Source organism: Hypanus sabinus, chromosome 14 (assembly GCF_030144855.1).
Source record: "Hypanus sabinus isolate sHypSab1 chromosome 14, sHypSab1.hap1, whole genome shotgun sequence".
NCBI lineage: Eukaryota > Metazoa > Chordata > Chondrichthyes > Myliobatiformes > Dasyatidae > Hypanus > Hypanus sabinus.
Genome location: NC_082719.1, coordinates 25,093,205 through 25,113,291, shown reverse-complemented (window position 1 = coordinate 25,113,291; position 20,087 = coordinate 25,093,205). Strand labels below are relative to the sequence as shown.

Sequence of the window (20,087 nt, the reverse complement as noted above, 5' to 3'; positions counted from 1 at the left end):
ACTGCCAAAAATCACATATCTTGTACTTACTAATGAAAATTATTTGCTCAATGGCTATTGAATCAGAGAGCCATACAGCATGCAAACAAGCCCTTTAGACCAAGTTATCTGTGAAAATCAAGTTGCCTAACTGAGCTAGTCCTATTTGCCTGCACTTACCTCATATCCCTCTAGACTATCCATGTCTTTCATCTGTCCAGATGAAGATTCTTGATCCAAAACATTGACTATCCATTTCCCTGCACAGATGCTGCCAGGCCCACTGAGTTCCCTATAATTCCACTGTTTTTTTTACTTGATACTTTCAGTTACATTTGACTTCTACAAGCAGCTTGTAATATTCATCCAAAAATGTAATATTTAGGAGTTGGTAAACTAGCTGTACTCAAATTTACACATAGATATACCAGCATATATAATAGTCATATATATGTATTGCATCAATAATAGCAACATGTACAGTAAACATTTCATGGCATGTTTCTACAAATATGTAACATATAGTACATAGATTTTAGTACAAATTAGAGTAATTGGAATTATAACTGTAAATGCAAAATAATATTATGGTTTTATGAATTTGTAATTATATATTTCAATGAAGAAATACTCCTTTCCACATAATGGAGAAAATATTCTATGGTGCAGTGGTGCGGTTACTTTCAATTTGATCCATAATTGTTTGACATTTGCCTTAATACATAAAAATATGACTGACAAGTTAAAACAGAAAGAATTAGAAAACACACGGCAAATTATGAAGTAACAGAGAAGTGATATCCCTTACTAGTCTTTATGATCTAAAAGAGATCTAATATTCTTGCCTGAGAATTTCCCAGAATATAAATATTTAATTTAATTGAATTTGATTGAAATATGATTATGAAAAGGAGCATTACATTATTTGTTTTTCTCTGTGAACTGTGTTCTAAAGTTACACTCTAGACTCTGCAAAGATTCAAAATGAGTAGTTGTTAAAAACAAACTAGCCACATGATGGCAATATATCCATCAGAACTGAGGAATTTAAGCAACATTTTCTTTGCTTGCCTTTAGTTTTAATCCACATTTATATTTATGACATTATGCAAATGTTGCTCATACTTTCTTTTAGAAAAAAGTACCCCATGTGCAATAATGAAGTCAATATGATTAAATACAGTCAAATAAATCAGCAGCTAGCCTTACATTATTGATTACCCACTAAAATTCTTTGGCATGCATGTGGATATATTGCCGAGAAAAGCAAACTTCTTTTCAAGAAAAGCCACTGAACCTACTGAGGAAAGGTCCTTTGGTTAAATGGGATGTTTATTCTTTATTTCTCTGCATTAATGTGAATGTAAAGATATTATGTTGCCAAGGGCTGAAATATTCTACTATTGGTTTAAATTGATCAGATTTAGTTCCAAATTAAAATTAAATTACAATATTTCAAAACTACCAATTAAATCCTGCTTGTGTAATGCAAACTTTGTTGCCTTCAAAACTTTTAAGTTTAATCATTTTTAGATTCAATGACAATTTATACACCGTATCTGTTTATGGAGTTCATGAAACTAAATTATTAGGATTTTGTGAAGTCACACACCAATAATATTCCCATTTGTTGGCCTCTGTGCAACAGTGTCTGCACCAAACAATTGGAAAAGTCTTATATTACTAGCACAGTGATTGATCAAGTGAGTACAATGATAGCACTTTCAAAGTACTTGATGTCACTGATCTGCTGAAATGATATATTGTAAACTGTACAGGTCCAAATTACAACATGAGGTGATTTATTTTTTAATACTGTACATCCATCAGACACCAAATAGTCTACAGAACATGATAAATTCTACATACTGTATATATTATTCATCAACATTCATGACTTTAAAATAGCATGTGGTTTTCAAGTATAGAAATTGCTTTTATAAATAGAAAAGTGTGTTGATGTACCTCTATTTAATATGACTTCTACAGCATTTGTCTTCCAACTGATGCAAATTATTTGTTGCTATCTCGGCCTATGCACCCACAATAAAATACAATTTAGAAATTTAAGTCATTTCCTCAATATTCATTTAAGTCTTTGGAGCTCATCGAGCTTTCATCCAATCTAAACTTCATTTCAATTCCAACACATTCAAAATAAAAGAAGAAGGGCAGGTTATAAATCATGTTCCTTTTCTCTTAGATTTCCTCCAGCACCACTGATGTTGTATTTCAATTGACCACTGTTCATGTGCGTAAGTGGACATGAAACTGATCCTGTTCTCTGATTTAGCAAGTTAATGGTAAAAATTAGGATAATGATCATGAAGGGAAGCCCCTAGACAATTTTTCTAACATAATTTAAGTATTTTCTCTCAAAATGCAGTGCTTATACTCACCTGATAGAGGACTAATAAATAAAAGCTCCCAAGAGCAGAATGGGAACAGATCTCTTTTTTTTTTCATGTTAAAAGGAGAAGCCTGACTATATCAAATGATAAAACGGAAATGACATAAGTTCTGCATTTATAAGCATAATTTAATTAGCATTTTTAAGTTTAAATGACTAAGTTTATATGTCTGGATGAGGCTTTTGTATCTCAGTTTTTAATATGAACTAATTCTCTCTCCGGTTGAATGGGCAAGTACTTAATACTAGGCTCCAGAATAGATAAGGTTAACTTGTACAGAGTAATGGAGGTTAGTATAAATTATGTATACGTAATATACATAATAAAAATTCATCAAATTGTCCATTGTCAATATGAAAATATTTGTTTTTGGACTTAATTCTGTGGAGACAACTGGCAATTCTGGTTTTATTTTTCTACAACTGTAGATTAGAATATAACACTCAGTATTTATATCAAAACATAGAACATAGGAAAGATTGTGTAGCACAGGAATAGTCTCTTTGGCCCATGGTATCTGAGCCAAAATATATAACAATAAACATGAAGTTTTAAAACAATAATTCTAGTTGAGTGATTCATGCATAAATGAAACTTAGTTCGCAACTAGTTTGGCATTATTTCAAGCAGAATACTGAAGAATGAGATTTTCTTGTAAGAAGTAAGACACCAATAAAATCGTGTAATGCAATGAATGCAGAGTGTGGGTCAAGTTTTATTGAACATTCTTATGGGCATCCTGTCCATAAAGCGAAATCTATCGTTGTACCTTTACTAGATGTTATCTGTGTAGTTGGTGCTACATTTTGAAGATTATCAAAGATACCCCTGCACATTAGAGTCATGCATAATGATTTTCTAAAGATATTGTATGAGCTTATATATTTTCCTCATATTTTCATCTAATATATTCATTTAAACATTTCTAATGTTTTGAACCTTCATCTCATCTTGGAATTCTTGAAAATGCATATACTAAGTTAACTTTCTATCTAGTTCCAAATTACCTTAATTATCAAGGCAACTTTCTCATAGTTAAGAGATGTTTTACTTAATCTTCTTAAGATTTACTTGCTTGTTTTTGATTTTTTTTCAATTAATATATATCCACTCTCTCAGTTTCAATTACCCTATCTATTGCCAAGTTTTAACAGCAGACCTAGCCATGGCCTTGGTCTGGCTGCAGTTCATGGAATCATACAGCCGTTGAATTGTTACACTGGGGAAGAAGGTCATTTGTCATATCAAATCTAAACCAGCTGTCCCACAAATAAGGGTATGTGTTCTTTGGAATTTCATCCCTTTTCTTCTGAATTAAGAAAAGATTTTTTTGTAGCAGTTAATGTGAACCCCCTCAAGCTTGTGCACATATCATGTTGAATTAGCTGCAAGGCATCCATCCATATTAATGATAGTTTATAACTGAAGTGATTTCTATATTTCCTTCATTTACTTTGAGCTGGAACTTTCCCTCTTCCATTTTTATATCTTTGATTTCCAAGAATTAGAAGTTCCTGTAGCAGACCTCAACACTTCAGCTTTACAGCATACATCTTACCATCACAGAATAAAATATCCGTATGTCAGCAAAGAACTTAGAAGATTTCAATCAAGTTAACTTTGTTCATCCTTGGAACCCGTGTTAATGGCATCTTCCGAACCCCTGAGGACTGACTCCCTTGGATGTATTACTGCCTTGTGCATTGTCTTATGAGTCTTTTAGATAAACGGTCTGGAATCCAGCACATTTTCTTATGCAAGTTATTGATTTCACTTGACAAACTAAACAGAATCATTGAGGAGTGCAGCACATTCAGCCCTTCCTATTTGTGCTAGATGCTTTGTAAGAGCTCTTCAATTAGATTCATGGTCTTACTCTTCTACATAACTGACAAAACATTTCCTATTAAATTATATACTAGATCTTCTGAAAGTCATATATTGATTTGCACCCATTTTCATGGAATTTATTCCAGATTAAAACAAGTCATTAAAAAGCTAAATCTCCTCAATGACCTTCTGGTAGTTTTGTCACAGTCTAGCAATGTCAACTGCGATTATGCCTAGTGACGTAGATAATATTTCCCCACCTATCCAACACAACCCATCATTACTTTGAACATCCCTACTACATTTCCCTTTGATGTCCTCTATATAAGATTGTATAAGAGATACAACCTCAGTTTCATTATCTCTTTGCATAATGGAAGTTCTCCTTTCCCCAGTTCTTCACTTCTACGAGGTGTGATTGATAAGTTTGTGGCCTAAGGCAGAAGGAGATTAACTTCAAACTTTCTGCATAATCACTCAAAGAGTTGAACTGCACGTACATGTGATGAAAAGTGTATAACTCATCTCCTTCTACCTTAGGCCACGCACTTATCAATCACTCCTGCTGTCGACCACTTCTGGAGGTCCAAGATGCCAACTTCTACAAAGAAGGATCCGTATGCTCCATGACCGCTGGACTAAGTGTGTAAATGTAGGAAGGGACTATGTTGAAAAACAAATGTGCTAGATTTTTTAAAATTGACTCCCGTAGACCACGAACTTATCAATCACCCTTCATAAACTAAAATCTGCTCCAAAGATCATGCAATGATTTTGTTAAGAAATAAACATTCCCATTATATTTTCAGTGAATATGGCAATACACAAATTGAGTATTTTTCTAAGTTCAAATTTCAAAGTAAGTTTTATTATCAAAGTACATACCTGCACATGTCACTGTATAAAACCCTGAGATTCATTTTCCTGTGGGCATACTTAAAAAACCTAGAGAATAATAACTATAACAGAATCAATGAAATACCATCCAACTAAGGCATTCAACCAGAGTGCAGAAGGCAAAAACTGCGCAAATGCTAAAGAAGATACAATAATAATAATAATAATAAATAAATAGGCAATAAATATCCCGATGTTACAGTGTTGAATGATCAGCCAATGAGATGGCACCTGCTGTGGACCTGTTGCTCCAGTACGAAATTGGAGCAGATCTCATTCATTTCTCAGGCTAGAATTGACACGAGTGAAAAAGGATCAAGTGCTTTTCCAGTGGGCATGACAAATAAACCCTTCTCAGGCTTCAGCTGGGTATAGGTATCAAATTGGTATGCCTGGAAATGGCTGGAAGCCTGTGAAGAGTGTACAGTATTCATAAAGTTGATATATTTCATTACCAACCTCTCAAAACACTGTAAGTGCTACTGGAGGATAGTCATTGAGGCAGCTGACAATGCTCTTCTTGGGCACCAGTATAATTGAAACCTGCTTGAAGCAGGTGGGTACCTCAGACTGCCGATGTGAGAGGTTAAAGATCTCAGTGAACTCATCGACCAGATGATCAGCACAGGTCTTTTGTGCATGGCCAGGTACCCCATCTGGGCTGGAGAGTTTTTGTGGGTTCACCCTCCTGAAGGCAGCTTCGGAGACTGTAAACATAGGATCATCAGGGGACGTGGGAGTAGGTGCATGTTTTGACAGTCAAAGTGAGCATAGAAGGCATTGAGCCTATCTGGAAATGAAGCCCTGCTATCTCCTAATTTGCTTGATTTAAAAGTTAGGATAAGAGGTGATACTCTCTACTATCTTTGAAAGAACAACAGAATGGATCGTTCAGAAGGCCAAAGCTTGGCGTTGCAACCTTTGAATATAAATACCATCACAGATATTATGATAAATTGAGAACACAAGACAGTATCCTTAATATAATGGATATTTAGTGTCTGTTCTCTGAACTCAAAGGAAGACAGTAAAATATATGGAAAAGGTATCAGCCCCATCAGCCCTTTTCATTACTAGGTTGTTTGCAGTGAATGCTTTTTAAACAGCATCTGTTTCCTGAATAAACAGTTTGTCTTCTGTGAAGATGCCCCTAAAGGTTGCTGTGACTCCTGTCATATCCTAAAACCCACTGTCAACTCACTGAGTGAAACTGCGTTTCTATGTGGGTGACTGTGCAACTCTGCTTCTTTTACCTTGCCGCTCATAAGACCAGTGCAATAGGAGACAGAGCAGGTCATTCAACCTCACAATGTATTGATGCTGATCATTTACCTCAGTACCACTTTCTGAAATTAACTCCATATTTCCCTGATATCTAGACATTAAGGGGGGCAATAACAGAGTTTCCACCCCAACACCCATCTCAATAGTTCATTATAACAGGTTGGAATACTGGTTACTTCATTCTTTGCTATTTCTCAGCAGTTCCACCAGACATGGTGGACCAATTCTACTCTTGGCATTTATGTAATCAGTCTAACCTCCAGCCGCGTTAGAGCACTGTAGCAGTGCTTTGTCGCCTTTTGGTGCTATCTAGTGAAACTGGTGACTGATAAGCCTTTTGTGACAAGTTATGAACAGAGAGATCCAATAGGGTTCAGTAGCACCTCTCCCCACTCCCCCCCCACCCCACAATGCCTTGTTTTCTTGTAATATTTGAATGAATTAGATCTAAATATAGGAACAGGAAAAATAAATTTGCAGCAAGAGGCTGTGGGATTAACAGCAACGAGAAAAGCCTTTGATTGTGGAAGAGATAGATGGTCATCTTAAGAAATGGGTCAATAGAATTAATCCAGAGAAGGAATGCAACTGGGAAGGTGCACAAGGCAAGAAAACATAGGAGAAGTTTTGAGTGGTATAGAGGAACAAAGGGACCTTAGAGTGCATGCCTAAGGACTAATTAATATCATGGTTCAAGGCCATACTGGATGTTTTCTTATGACATGGTGCTTGTGTTGGAACTATTTGGCCACAGTCTGAGTGCAGTCTACATTGATGGTCACCACATTAAAGTGATCCACAGGTACAGTGGCGATGTACAAAGATGCTACAAGGAATGAAAAACTGTAGGCGTAAGGAGAGCTCAGAAAAACTAAGGAAATTTGTGTTGGAACAGAAGGGGTTGAGTTAAGATTTAAAATGCTACACTAAGAGGGGTCTAGTTAAAGTAATTGGAATGTCATAGTCCGGTCTGTGAATTCCGTGTTCAGGCTCACAGACCGGTCCGTGGACTCCAGACTCCGGGTCTTCCGGCATTCCCTTGTCTCACTGGGACTTAATCGTAAGTACCTGATTCTCATCTTGGAGCCCAGAATATAAGTGGCCCTGGGTTCAAGGGTGGTTCTGGGTTTGTCTTGTCAGTATCATGTCCTTGTCTCTGTAGGGTAAGTCAGGCTGTCATTGCTGTTACTCTGAGGCTAGACTGTTCCCTTCCTTCCCTCTGGAGCCCTACCCTGTTTGGAACTGCCTGTCTGTGTCCATGCCTTTGCTAAGTAGGTCAGGCTGTTTTGCTGATACCTACCATTGGAAACAGTCTTGTTGTGTTCAGAGTTCCGTGCAATGAGTCCCGGCCCTACGTCCTGTACCCAAGGAGGGGTCCCGGCTCAGTGTTCCATGTTCCTGTCTCTCCCTTGACCCGGGCTATGTGTTCTGCGTTCCCGCTCTCCCTCTACCCGGGCTCTGTGTTCTCATCTTGTCGATGTGCCTTGCCCAGCCCGGTGCTGGGATTCCCTTGTCCTGTCCAGGGGCCTACGTCCAGTCCTGTGCCTCTCCTCGTCCTGTAGCCACGTCTTGTCCTCGCCTGGTTCTGGACTTTGAGCCTGAGTCAAGACCCAGGTTCTGGGTCCTTGTCCAGTCTCTGACTCGGAGTCCAAGCCCAGGCTCTTAGTCCCGTTCCATGTCCTGGTTCCACTATCCTTGTCAAGTCTTAGCCCAGGCCTGGACTCCTTATCTCGTCTGTGGCCTTTGTCATGACCAGCATCCTCTCTTCCTCATTTCCCCTGTTTCCTTCTCACACTTAGTCCTGTTCCTGGTAGTTCAGTGTCTGTGTCTTGCATTTGGGTCCGCTCTCAATGCCCCCCCCCACTCATTATGACAGAACCAACCAGCCATACATGGACCTAGCAACGCAGACATTGTTGTCTAACTCTCGTCATCCTGGGTTCCCTCCTGATTGAATACCCGCCCAGGTCATCCTTAATCCTGGAGAGCCCGTTAGGTCACCCAGAGGCTCCAATAGAAGGGGAGGTGGGTACTGTCATGGTCCACATTCTGGCTCATGGTCAGGTCCGTGGACTCAAGACTCCAAGTCTTCTGGTGTTCCCTTGTCTCATTTGGGGCTTAATCGTTGGCACCTGATTCACATCTTGGGGCCGGGAATATAAGTGGCCCTGGGTTCGAGGGTGTTTGCGGGTTCGTCTTGTCAGTATCCTGTCCTTGTCTCTATGGGGTTCGTCTCATCAGTATCATGTCCTTGCCTCTGTGCGGGTTTGTCCCTTCGATATCATGTCCTTGCCACTGTGTGGGTTTGTCCCATTGGTATCCTGTCCTCACCTCTGTGGGGTAAGTGAGGCCATGATTGCCGTTACCCTGAGGCTGGACTGTTCCCTTCCTTCCCTCCAAAGCCCTACCGTGCAACTTATGCCTGGAGCCCTGCCCTGCCTCACCTTGCCTCTGCCTGGAGCCCCGCCCTGTTTGGAATTGTCTGTCCATGTCCACGCCTTCCCTAGGTAGGTCCAGCCGTTTTGCTGCTACCTAGCATTGGGAACTGTCTTGTCATGTTCAGCATTCTGCGTAATGAGTCCCGGCCCTACGTCCTGTAGCCAAGGAGGGGTCCCGGCTCAGTGTTCCATGTTCCCCTCTCTCCCTCGACCAGGGCTCTGTGTTCTTGTCTTGTCGATGTGCCTCGCCCAGCCCAGGAGTACCTTGCCCAGCCCGGTACTGTGATTCCCTCGTCCTGTGCTGGGGTTCCCTTGTCCTGTCCAGGAGTCTCACATCCAGTCCTGTGCCTCTCCTCGTCCTGTAGCCACGTCTTGTCCTCACCTGGTTCTAGAGTCCGAGCTCAAGTCAAGACCCAGGTTCTGGGTCTTTGTCCAGTCTCTGGCTCGGAGTCCAAGCCCAGGCTCCTAGTTCCCAGTTCCATGTCCTGGTTCCGCTGTCCTGGTCAAGTCGTAGCCCAGTCCTGGAATCCTTGTCTCGTCCGGGGCCTTTGGCATGACCAGCGTCCTTTCTTCCTCATTTTCCTTGCTTGATACTCCTAGACCTCTCCCTAATACTTCAGTGTCTGTGTCTTGCTTTTGTCTCCACTCTCTTTGCCCACCTTATGACATGGAAAGGACCTACTTTTTTTGGTGGAGAGGTCATAGGATGAAAATAAAGTTCAAAGTTCAAAGTAAATTTTATTATTAAAGTTGAACATATGTTCACCATGTTCACCATATGTTCACCATATGTCTCCATGTTCAACCCTAAGACTCATTTTCTTGTGGGTTTGCTCAACAGATCTATAGAATGGGAACTATAACAGAATCAATGAAAGACCATCCAACTAGAGTGTTCAACCAGAGTGCAGAAGACAAATCTGTGCAAATGCAAAAAGAAGTAATTATAAATAAATACATGAGATGGAGATTTCTTGAAAGTCAGTCCATTGGTTGTGGCACCATTTCAATGATTGGGCAAGTGAAGTTTAATGAAGTTATCCCCTTTGTTCAAGGCACTGATGGTTGAAGGGTGGTATCTATTCCTGAGCCTGGTTGTGTGGGTCCTGATGGCAGCAGCAAGAAGAGAACATGTCCTGCATGGTGGATGTCCCTGCTTTCCTGCAACAAAGATTCATGTAGATGTGCTCAAAGGTTCAGAGAGTTTTACCAATTGGAACAAGGATGAGACTGGAAAGGAAGAATTTTTTTTCACCCAGGGATGCTGGGGCTCTTACTTATAAAGAGTACTGTAGGATTGCAGACCAAACACTGGTAAGTAGGGTCAAGAATCCAGTTGTGTAGCTCGTTTCCAGCTGGCATGAACACAATAGGCTGAGTGGCCTTTTTTGTCATAGCCCTTATATGTCTATATGAATAGACAGAGATTTGCTTGTTCCATGGGGAATTTCAGACATTTTGATCTAGATGCACTCTTGAGTTTTTATCTGATTATTTTTCAGTAGTATTAGCTAGCAGTACTAATTGTTTTCGTTGTTAGTCATGTGTGCCTGCCATTCTGGAGATTATGAGCCAGGAAATCTTTTCAAGTTTTGTTTGAGACTTCTTAATATGCATTCACTAAAGTTCAATGATTAGGCTTTAAATAACTTTATTATACTTACTTCAATTGTGGGTTTAAGTCTTCTGAAGATCTGGTAAGTTGGTCTCTTTTCAAATAGCTATCCTGCAATGAAAGTCAGATGAGACAATAACCACACCCACGTAGTCATTGTCCACTTAAAAAATGTTAGCATTTACTTAAAGCGTAGTTCACCACGCTGTAACATTAGCCGAAAATGTTGCATATAATGTAAAACAAGAACCCTTTGTTCTCTTTACATCTGCTGGTTCGGGGCAGCCTGGATGTGGGTATTCTTTACAAAAATTCTCCCTTTTGTAAGCAATATGAAACTTCGCTACACTCTGAGTGCAGTCACTGTCCTTATTTGCTCATCTTCATGATATTTCAGCCGAATAAAGTAGACTGTGAAAGGTCATCAACCCAAATCGTTAACTCTATTTCTTTATAATGTTACAGATGTTGACCGGCCTGCTAAGTGTATTTAATATTATTCGTATTGTCTTCGGATTCCCAGCATCTGCAATTACTTTAATTATTTTCGATTTGATATAAAATGCATGTTTCCCGGTTTGGCATTACACAGGATAAGTGAAAGTGAATTGACAGGCTCCCGCAATGAGTATCCACTCAAAAGTTTATTTTATGGAATTTAGAAATCATGTAGTCCTCTGTATTCATGTTGTCTTTCAGCCAAGAACCATTCAGCGGTTTCAAAATGCTACGGAGCACTAGATTAGATAATAAGCTTTAAGCACTGGAAAAGCGTTTATCAAAGTAAACTCTATTTTAAAAATGACTTTTGAATGATGTGTTAAGATTACATTTAAAAATATTGATGTGCAGCTTTCTCGAGAGCATGCCAATACATGATACTGACTCTAGATGGCGCGCGAAAGCCAACAAAGTCAACCCAAGGGCCTCTCAGAAGGGGGATCAGGAGGGGCTAGGATCTTTTAACTGGCATGTGCTTGCCCGCACTTCAATCGCTTCCCGGAAAATAAATTGTTAATGTGACTGCTGGGGGTTATGCCTTATTGTGTTCAAAATAAGTTAGATGTAGGAGAGCGCATGATTTGGAAGCAGCGGGTGGTGCAGCTTGGAACTTGGAAATCGACCGTGTATTTATCAAGCTCTTGTTGACCTTGCACCTCTCCCCGGGTTGGAAGAGCCTTGTCAATGTCACGCTGAGGTATTCGGGCTGCGCGAGTTAGGAGCAAAAAGCATTGGCTGCATTCGGACAATTTTAGAGGCGCCGGTCAAAGGAAACTCCGAATTGCGGTTGAAACTCAACCCACTGAAATAACTTCACTGATAATCCCGCAGGCTAGCTACAGTTCGCATTTAACATGTCGAGCAGTGCGCTTAAACGCAATGACCCTGCTTGCACAGGGAAAAAAATATCTTTTTCAGTTCTTGTACTTTATTTCCAGTGTTTCGGCTGCTGCTCAGTACGGGTCGTTTCTGTTTGTCTTCGCAGAGTAAAACGCGGTTTGCTCAGACGTTTCACGTTTTGCAATAATACTGGGTTGGTTATAGTGGTGTGGGACATTCACTACCATCCGCCTATCCTATTACAAGTACCAGCCCCTCACAGAGGAAGAAACTCCTCGCATTGTACCTACCCACCTACAGCCAGTGGGCTGTTTGATTCGCAACAATGGGAGATTCTGACCGTGGCGGAGACACACAATCCATTCACTCAGGGAGGACTTCTGTCACGGCTATTGACTTTTGCATGTCGGAAACCGGAGCACGCAGCACTTAAGCAGCCTGTGAGTTTCCGTCTATCATTTCATCTTCGGACTTGCTTTTTATGCCTAATCAGTCTGGTTGTTTGTAAATTTAACAGGGTGACGAGAGGCCACCCGACAAAGATTGCTCGCCACTCTTTTTTTTCCACTCAGTCGTAATTTACATGTGATGTAAATGTTTCGTTTAAACTGAGTCTTTCTCGTTCATCCATTCGTTTTAAGCCTCTGTATATTCTGGCCATATTCCTAATGTTGGAAAATTGTTTTATACTCGGGGAAGAATGTATCAAATGTTTCTGGATAAGCAGTGTAGGCGCGCGCATGTCTTGGGTAAGAGACAGATTGCTTTGAAATGGTTAAAGGATATCGGGATGGGTTTAGGATAACACTATGGCGGAGCTGGGGGCACCCCGCCATTTGACACTGTATTGCCTATAAATTAGCGGCATGATTGCTGTGCAAACAAACGAACACGGTATAATTTATATTGTTTCTCAGGCCGCCCACTCCCAATTGGTTAACAGCTATGAGCCGCACCACAGGAAGGCATTTGGTAAGCTGCTGAAATGAACACGGACCACCCAGTTCGACTTCCAAAACGCAGGAAGCAAAAGCTGTGCTCAAAACGGGTTATCTTTAAGTTTTTACTGTGTACGCTGTTCTGTTTTTAGCCCCTCTTCTGAAATAACATAAATTATTGGTAACTCCCAATGCTGAAGTCCTTCTGTGGATAGTTCGATATGTTTATATAGACATAGAAACGAAGATATATGTACACTTATACACGTTGCTCAGTAAACAGCAACATCATTTATTAGGTGCTTTTAGAACTAAATCTTAAAGCGCCAAAGACTTTGCATCAGCGTATCCTCCAACAAATCCTACCATATTTGTGATTAACCACCTGTTAGTCTGTGTATGCACTGTACAGTATGTGCTTGTCTATATATTGCCCAATTATATGTCTTAGCATACCTGATTACCAGCAGATCCGAGTCGTTTACCTAATGAGTGTATCTAATATATATGTCTAATATGTTAATCAATTTAGTACGTGTGTTTTTCTCTGTGTGTGTGTGTGTGTGGTGGGGGGGGGGGGGGTGGTGTTGCGCATAAAACATATACCCTATATATTATTGTAGCAGAAGAAAATATCAAACAATAATTTTTCATCATTGTCAAATGTGAAATAGGTGCTTGTTACTAGGTGCCAAATCTTGCAAGTTCTCCGTTTGTATGTTGTGATATTGGAAGTACTTTTCTTGAAACTGACGATAATTCAATACATGGATAAGGAAGTAACGGAGATCTCCCTATTACAGATACTAACGCAATCGCTATTTTTTTTTAGATGCGGTCTCCCAGAGTTTTGTCTAAACCCTAAACGGCGACCCAAGGTGCAGCGGTTCCTTCAAACCTTTCTGTAAACCACGGTGCGCCGCTCTTGGGGATAAAAACAAGCAACCAATGAAGAAACGCCGAAACTATGAGCCTCTTTGTGGTGGTCCAATAGGGTTTCAGATGTTGGTGGCACGGCTGTCAATCATCGGGGAAGCAATGACATGAAAGACGAGAGAAAGAGCGGAGTGAGAGCGCGAGTGTTAACCTTCTACGGCACTCACAGGCAACCCTAAGGAGGAGCGATGCCTATCGGGCTCACCTCGCCAGGAAAGGACGGATATCGCCGATAAATAAAAACAAAACTTTTTACAAGTTAAGTATTTATTGAAAATGGCTCTTCGTGGTAACACCTTGAACCCATTCTCCATCCAGGCTATTTTAACGAGAAAGGAAGAGAATCGACACACGAAGAATTTGGGCGTGTCCTGCTTTTCGTCTGCTACCTGTTGGAAGATGTTGGACAATTTGAATTCCTGTCCAAAGATGAATCCCTCCTCCGGGAGAATCGAGACAAACGGCGATCTGCCGAGTGAACAGCTCTGTTGTGACTCGGATTCGGGCGTCAGCGATGAAAATGACAGTAAAAACCTGTCTATTTGCAACTCGGAAAGGGAATTAGATATTCCTGCAGCCAGTTCGTTACAGGCGAAGCCAACGAAGGAAGTGCGATCTAGTCTCAGTGAAGAGACCGAGAAACGCGACAGTAAGGACCATCTGTGTAACCGGGGGAGAGCAGAAAGTTTATCAGGTAGCATTCAGTTTATATTTTCCATTGAATGATCTCTCCATTAGCTCGGAGTATACGATACTTGTTTTTCCACCACATGTTTATATTTAAATCTTTCCTAGATCGCAAAGTGCTTCCAGAAAATGTCACAATAGGATATAATTTAATTCGGCATATTTAAAACTTCATATTTTTCATTTATCCCCAAGCGTATTAAGAAACTTTCCAGAGACAGGTGCGGAAAAAAATTAAAATCGTTGGGGGTTATAGCCAGCTAGCCAGCAGCCTGCGAAAAAGATAGATAGATAGAGGGACAGACAGATAAATAGATAGGCAGCTAGATAAATAGATAAGATTTATCTCTGTATAGAGAGAGAGAGAGAGAGAGAGAGAGAGAGAGAGAGAGAGAGAGAGAGAGAGAGAGAGAGAGAGAGAGAGAGAGAGAGAGAGAGAGAGAGAGAGCTCGCCAAGTTAGACAGTCGCTATTTATTTAAGATATTATTCTTCACTCCGTAGCTCCAAGTCCAGTTGACGAAGAGTTGAAATCGGGCCAAACCCCGGACCAACCCAAACAGAGGAAGAAACGCTCCCGAGCCGCCTTCTCCCACGCTCAGGTATTCGAGCTCGAACGCCGCTTCAATCACCAAAGATACCTCTCGGGTCCCGAGCGCGCGGATCTGGCTGCCTCTCTTAAACTCACGGAAACTCAGGTCAAAATCTGGTTTCAGAACCGCAGGTACAAAACCAAACGCCGCCAGCTCGCTGCTGACCTGATGGCCTCGGCCCCAGCAGCAAAGAAAGTGGCGGTGAAAGTGTTAATCCGAGACGATCAAAGACAGTATAGCCCGGGAGAATTGCTCAGACCTTCACTGCTTTCTCTTCAGCCATCTTACCAGTACTATCCATTCACCTATTGCCTGCCTGCGTGGACAGTGGCTGCTTGTTCAGGAACTCAATAGCTGTTCATCTTTCACGAACTAAGTTTCAGATCCACGCTCTTAGAACTACAGTATTTATTTGCGTTGTTTTTTTTTTAGTATAAGCTGCAGACTGGACTCGGCAGAGAGTGTTTCCATGGTATCCATGTCCTTGATATTTAATTCAAATCTAGCTTCAAATATCTAAAGACTGTCCGCGAGGAGCAAACAGGGAGAAGCTGCTTCTCTGGTTTTCACTGAAAGGATTCTCGATGTTTTGCATTGGCTGGACATTATTTCTTCATTTCCTTCATTCGAAGTAATGTGTGCTGAATGCAAGAAACGTAGAGAAACCGCGAGTTTGTCTCATAAGTGCAAATATCCATACAGATATATATTTTATTATACTTCCTGGTTAAGAACAGCAGAGGGAAGAGCAAAACATTTTAACATTTTCTCGCAGCTTGCTTTGTGTTGATGTTGTGAAGATATTTGCCCCAACTCCAAAACATTTCGATCCGTGATTATATTCGAGCAGTATAGGGGTAAGAACCTAGCACTTTCCATGTAAAAATACTTAGTAGTGCTTAGTGTGGGCGATCATATTGCAGGCTTTTCTTAAATAGTAGCGTGTGAAACTTTACCTGGTTGATGGTTTCTCCTGAATAGATCCAGGATTGAAAGAATATGAATGAATGTTTAAATAATTGCAGCACAGCGACAAAGGATAGCTCGTTTCAGGGTAGTGCATTTGGAGTTGTGTATCTCTTATAAAATCGTGCACTCTGCATAACTTCCGGTCTTAAAATAAAATTATTATGATTGAAAATACGTGCTTTTTGTTCTGTGTAAATACCTAAATTCGATTATTGAATAGCAATTACGACATCTCATTAAAGACAAGGCTTCGATTCTATACTAAACACGTCATTGACCCTACTATATAAATAGTCGTAGGTTTTGGGCTTGATAGCCATGGAATATCGAGTCAGCTGGATTTTATTATGCTTTACTTGGTTCCGTGGGTCTACATTACAATTAAAAAGCATAAAAACTAGATTTTTTAAGATTATTCGAAGAGTTGAGCTATTTTTAAAGTTGAGTGTACTAGTTCTTAATATTCGATCGGCTCACGTGGGAGTAGGTGCCTAATACCTTCAGCATTATATCTGCTTTGATTTTTTTAATGTTTCCGGTTTACGGTTACGCGTGCAGTGAAAATGAAGTACACTTCATTGGTACCATTAATTAATGAGGTTTCCCCGTTAAAATAATTAAAATATGTACCGCATAAAGTATTCACTATAACCAATGGAATGAGGTGATCAATGTTTGCTTAATATCTGGTAGCATCAATGGCGAATTGCCAACATTTTGTAAACTATTTTGATTGCAGTAAATACATCTCCACAAAACGAAGGTCCCTAAAATTCACTGAATATTGTTTCCTCAACGATAAGCTAATGAAAATGAGGTATTATGTTAGGGAACTGATTTAAAATTACAGAACACTTTTTTTTTCAATTACTGGGTGGGGCGTATGATGTTAGAATATATCTTCAGGGACTTCCCCATAACGGAGAGCATTGCGAATCACAATGATCTTACAGGACTATTTACAGAACTAGCCCCCTATGCTGCAGATGCGCAGATACAATTAGAACTATTACTCTGAAGCAGGTTTTCTCTTTTTGAAGTTTAACTTTAACATGCCGCCCTTACAAATCAATCGTTGCAGAATAAAATAGGCTAGAAATGTCATGATCGATATTCTTACTCTTTAACGCAATAGTTATTGATGTCGGTGACACTATACGACCCAAAGTCCAAGAACTGATTTTTTAAAAACCTAATACATTGTTTTAAATAAAAATCACAAACTCTTATCAGAAGTTTTTCAAAATAATGAACATGAAATTGTGATTTCATATTTCACAAATCGAGCAGTCATTCTAATATGTATCATTCAAGTATTGTCGTGCTTCATTTCCGCAAGATTCCTTTATTCGGGATCTCCTTTAAGTTCGCCACAGTAGATGTAATTCAATATTCTGTTAATTCCATCTTTTCTCAGAAACAGCCCTGTTTCGCGTGCAGCAGTTGTTGTTTTTCTTGGATTTTGGTGTTCACGAAGATTTAAGGATTCTGTGAATTTTGCCGTATACCACCAGCGCGTTAATCCGGCCCGTTTACCGTTCGAGGTTCTTTAGGTATCATGTGCGGTCGGACTTAACGGAAGGTGGAGGGTCGCTGAATGCACAGGAAGCTTGGGAAAGAAAGCGCCATGAGCGAGCACGTATTCTCCCTGACTCTAGCGATGAATTTGCAAAACAAAAATAAAATCATGCGAATTATTTATTGCCACAAGAGAACTGAGTTCCATTTTGATATATATTTTGATATACCTTTTGTCGGCACGTTTATACAAAATTTCAATTTTCAATTATTAAGAAATTTGGCTCTTCACAAGAAACCATTTACATCTTTCCCCAAGAAACAAGTAACTAATTTGATACAGTACTGGCGAACTGCAGGAAGTGCGAACATATGATGACAGACATTGATGTTCCTTCGGACAATCGGACGCGGGCCTCTATTCCAGGGCTTGTACCTTCCCCCATCCCCCAGTTATATTTCCGAAATGAATGACGACTTGTTTCCAATGGGCTGTTTTCAGAGATAACATAGCTGTGATCCCTATTTGATTAATGTCCAGAGAATGGGAAACACACATTTCTTGTGAATAAATAAAATGTCATTGGTGCACCAGGAAGAAAATGGTTAGAGTATATTTCCAGAAGCAAATAAATTGTTGTAAACAGCCGAAGAATAACTATTAATGGCAGGCAATAGTTTGTATGATAGGTTGTTCGTTATAATAAGAGGACTGCGATGCTTGCAAAGTCCTTTATGCCTAATATTATAGTTTATGTAACTATATGCAAGATTGTGTCTTTGAGAAAACACGCATAATAACGTTTTTATAAAAATATATTATTTTACTAAACCAAGAACTTGTACTGCTATCGGTATAGCAGGATGATATCCAGTACCAAATGAATCTGAGGAAACTGGTAGTCGGGAATCAAAATAAAACGCTTGCCCGATTCGACAGCATCTGTGGAGAGGAGGTTTGCGGCAGCCTCTCTTTTCTCCGCAGTTAATGCCAGTTCTGTTGAAACATTTCACTTAAGTTTTCTTATAATTCATTTAATCTGATGTGACCTCTGAGCATAGCGCGATATCGCAAGCTTGCTTTTTTAAAAATGTTTTTGATTCACGATTGTATATTTGTATTCTCTAGTCTATATCCATTGAGTTTTACCTTCCTGATCTTCTATAAATAGCGATGTTTATATTTTAAACGGTGGCTATTTTTTAATCAGATATATTGCAAGAGCACCGGCGACATCCCCGTTCTGTTAATGTCGGGGAGGGGGAGGCGGCGTTCCTGGAAAGAGGGGTATATCGCGATTTTTCCCATAATACGAAGCTCGGTGCTCTGCGCATGCATGACACGAGTTAAACACGAGTTAAAACGTGTTTGATTTTTTCACGTAAATTCTGTGAGAGAAAATTATATTCTGTATTTCACTTACTTTTGGAGGGGTATAACTATTTGTGAGTCCTATAAGGGTAATATTTCCTTAATCCGCACGGCCGTAATGCGTATGAGCTGTGCCAACAATAGAATCAGAATCAGGTTGTTATTAGCGGCATGTGGCGTGACATTTGTTAACTCAGTAGCAGCAGTAATTCAATAGTGATTATATTTTGAAGGTTTTCATATACAGTGTATCATGTAAGAGTACAGTATTTCTTTTTATACAGGAACATTTCAAAGATTAATTCTTAATTCGTATACTGTGTAGTATTTAGCAACTCCAATATCATTTTATAATCCCATTTAAAACGTTTAATACGAGACAGTTTTTAATCTGATGAATACAACACCAACTCAGTTTCTGTAATTGCAGATACTTTAAACCGTTTCTACAATAATCGGTGCTTCTTTAAGAAACTTTGCATGTTATAAACGGAGTAGCTTCAAAACTGTGGAACATAGAAGTTCGATAACAGCGTACTGAATTCACTAATACCGATCACAGAGAAGCATCGTTTGAGATATTCGGTTGTAATATTATAATTAGGATGTTCCTCTGATTGATCGGCACCCTGACATTTCAAAACATCCGGCTAATTTCTAACCCGGTTACAGCAGTCTTGTGAACAACATTGGGAAGATGTAGTTACTGCGCTTCACCAGCGACAGCGTTATTAGTGAGCAATGATTTCACATATTGCGTGTAAAACCGGTGGCTCTGCCTCGACAGCACTTAACTTGGTGCTGAGAGATGCTGATTATCAGTATGCCGAGAGGGGTATCCTTTGCATGAACAAATAGTAAGAGCTGAACACCTGCGGTTTTCACCCCTTCAGCTTGGTCCACTGGTAACTTGCAACATCCCAACATTACTCGCGCATACAAGCAATTTTACTGCTCTAGCCCCATCCCTGAAGAACGTAGGGCCAAGAACAATGTTATTGTTCACGATAATTGACTTATTCAGTTTGAAATTTGCAAACTGATTTCATAAAAAGTGAAAACACCAAATGCACCCTATTTGCACTTCAGTGGAGTTATTAACTACATTGAGAACGGTCAAGTTGATAATTGTGCCATAGTAATCATTTAATGTGCAATGTTATTAAAAACATAGGTGCATACCCCGGGGTAAATGCACGAAATATAATTACTGAAACAATCTTTTTCGCAAGTTATTTTGCTTCTACATTAACTAACAAAATCAACGACGACTTCAAGGTT

General features: G+C 39.9%; 1 protein-coding gene across 2 annotated transcripts; it reads left to right on the top strand.

The window, feature by feature from the left end:
• Positions 1-11,998: 11,998 nt before the first annotated feature.
• On the top strand, positions 11,999-16,078 carry nkx3-2 (NK3 homeobox 2). 2 transcript variants are annotated; one of them, XM_059988519.1, is made up of 4 exons: positions 11,999-12,235; positions 12,713-12,767; positions 13,566-14,363; positions 14,859-16,078. In XM_059988519.1, the coding sequence occupies exons 3-4, from the start codon at positions 13,946-13,948 to the stop codon at positions 15,299-15,301; spliced, it is 861 nt and encodes a 286-aa protein (XP_059844502.1). In that variant the 5' UTR covers positions 11,999-12,235; positions 12,713-12,767; positions 13,566-13,945; the 3' UTR covers positions 15,302-16,078. The 2 variants fall into 2 exon arrangements, with proteins under 2 accessions (XP_059844502.1, XP_059844501.1); XM_059988518.1 differs by lacking the exon at positions 12,713-12,767.
• The last annotated feature ends 4,009 nt before the right edge of the window (positions 16,079-20,087 follow it).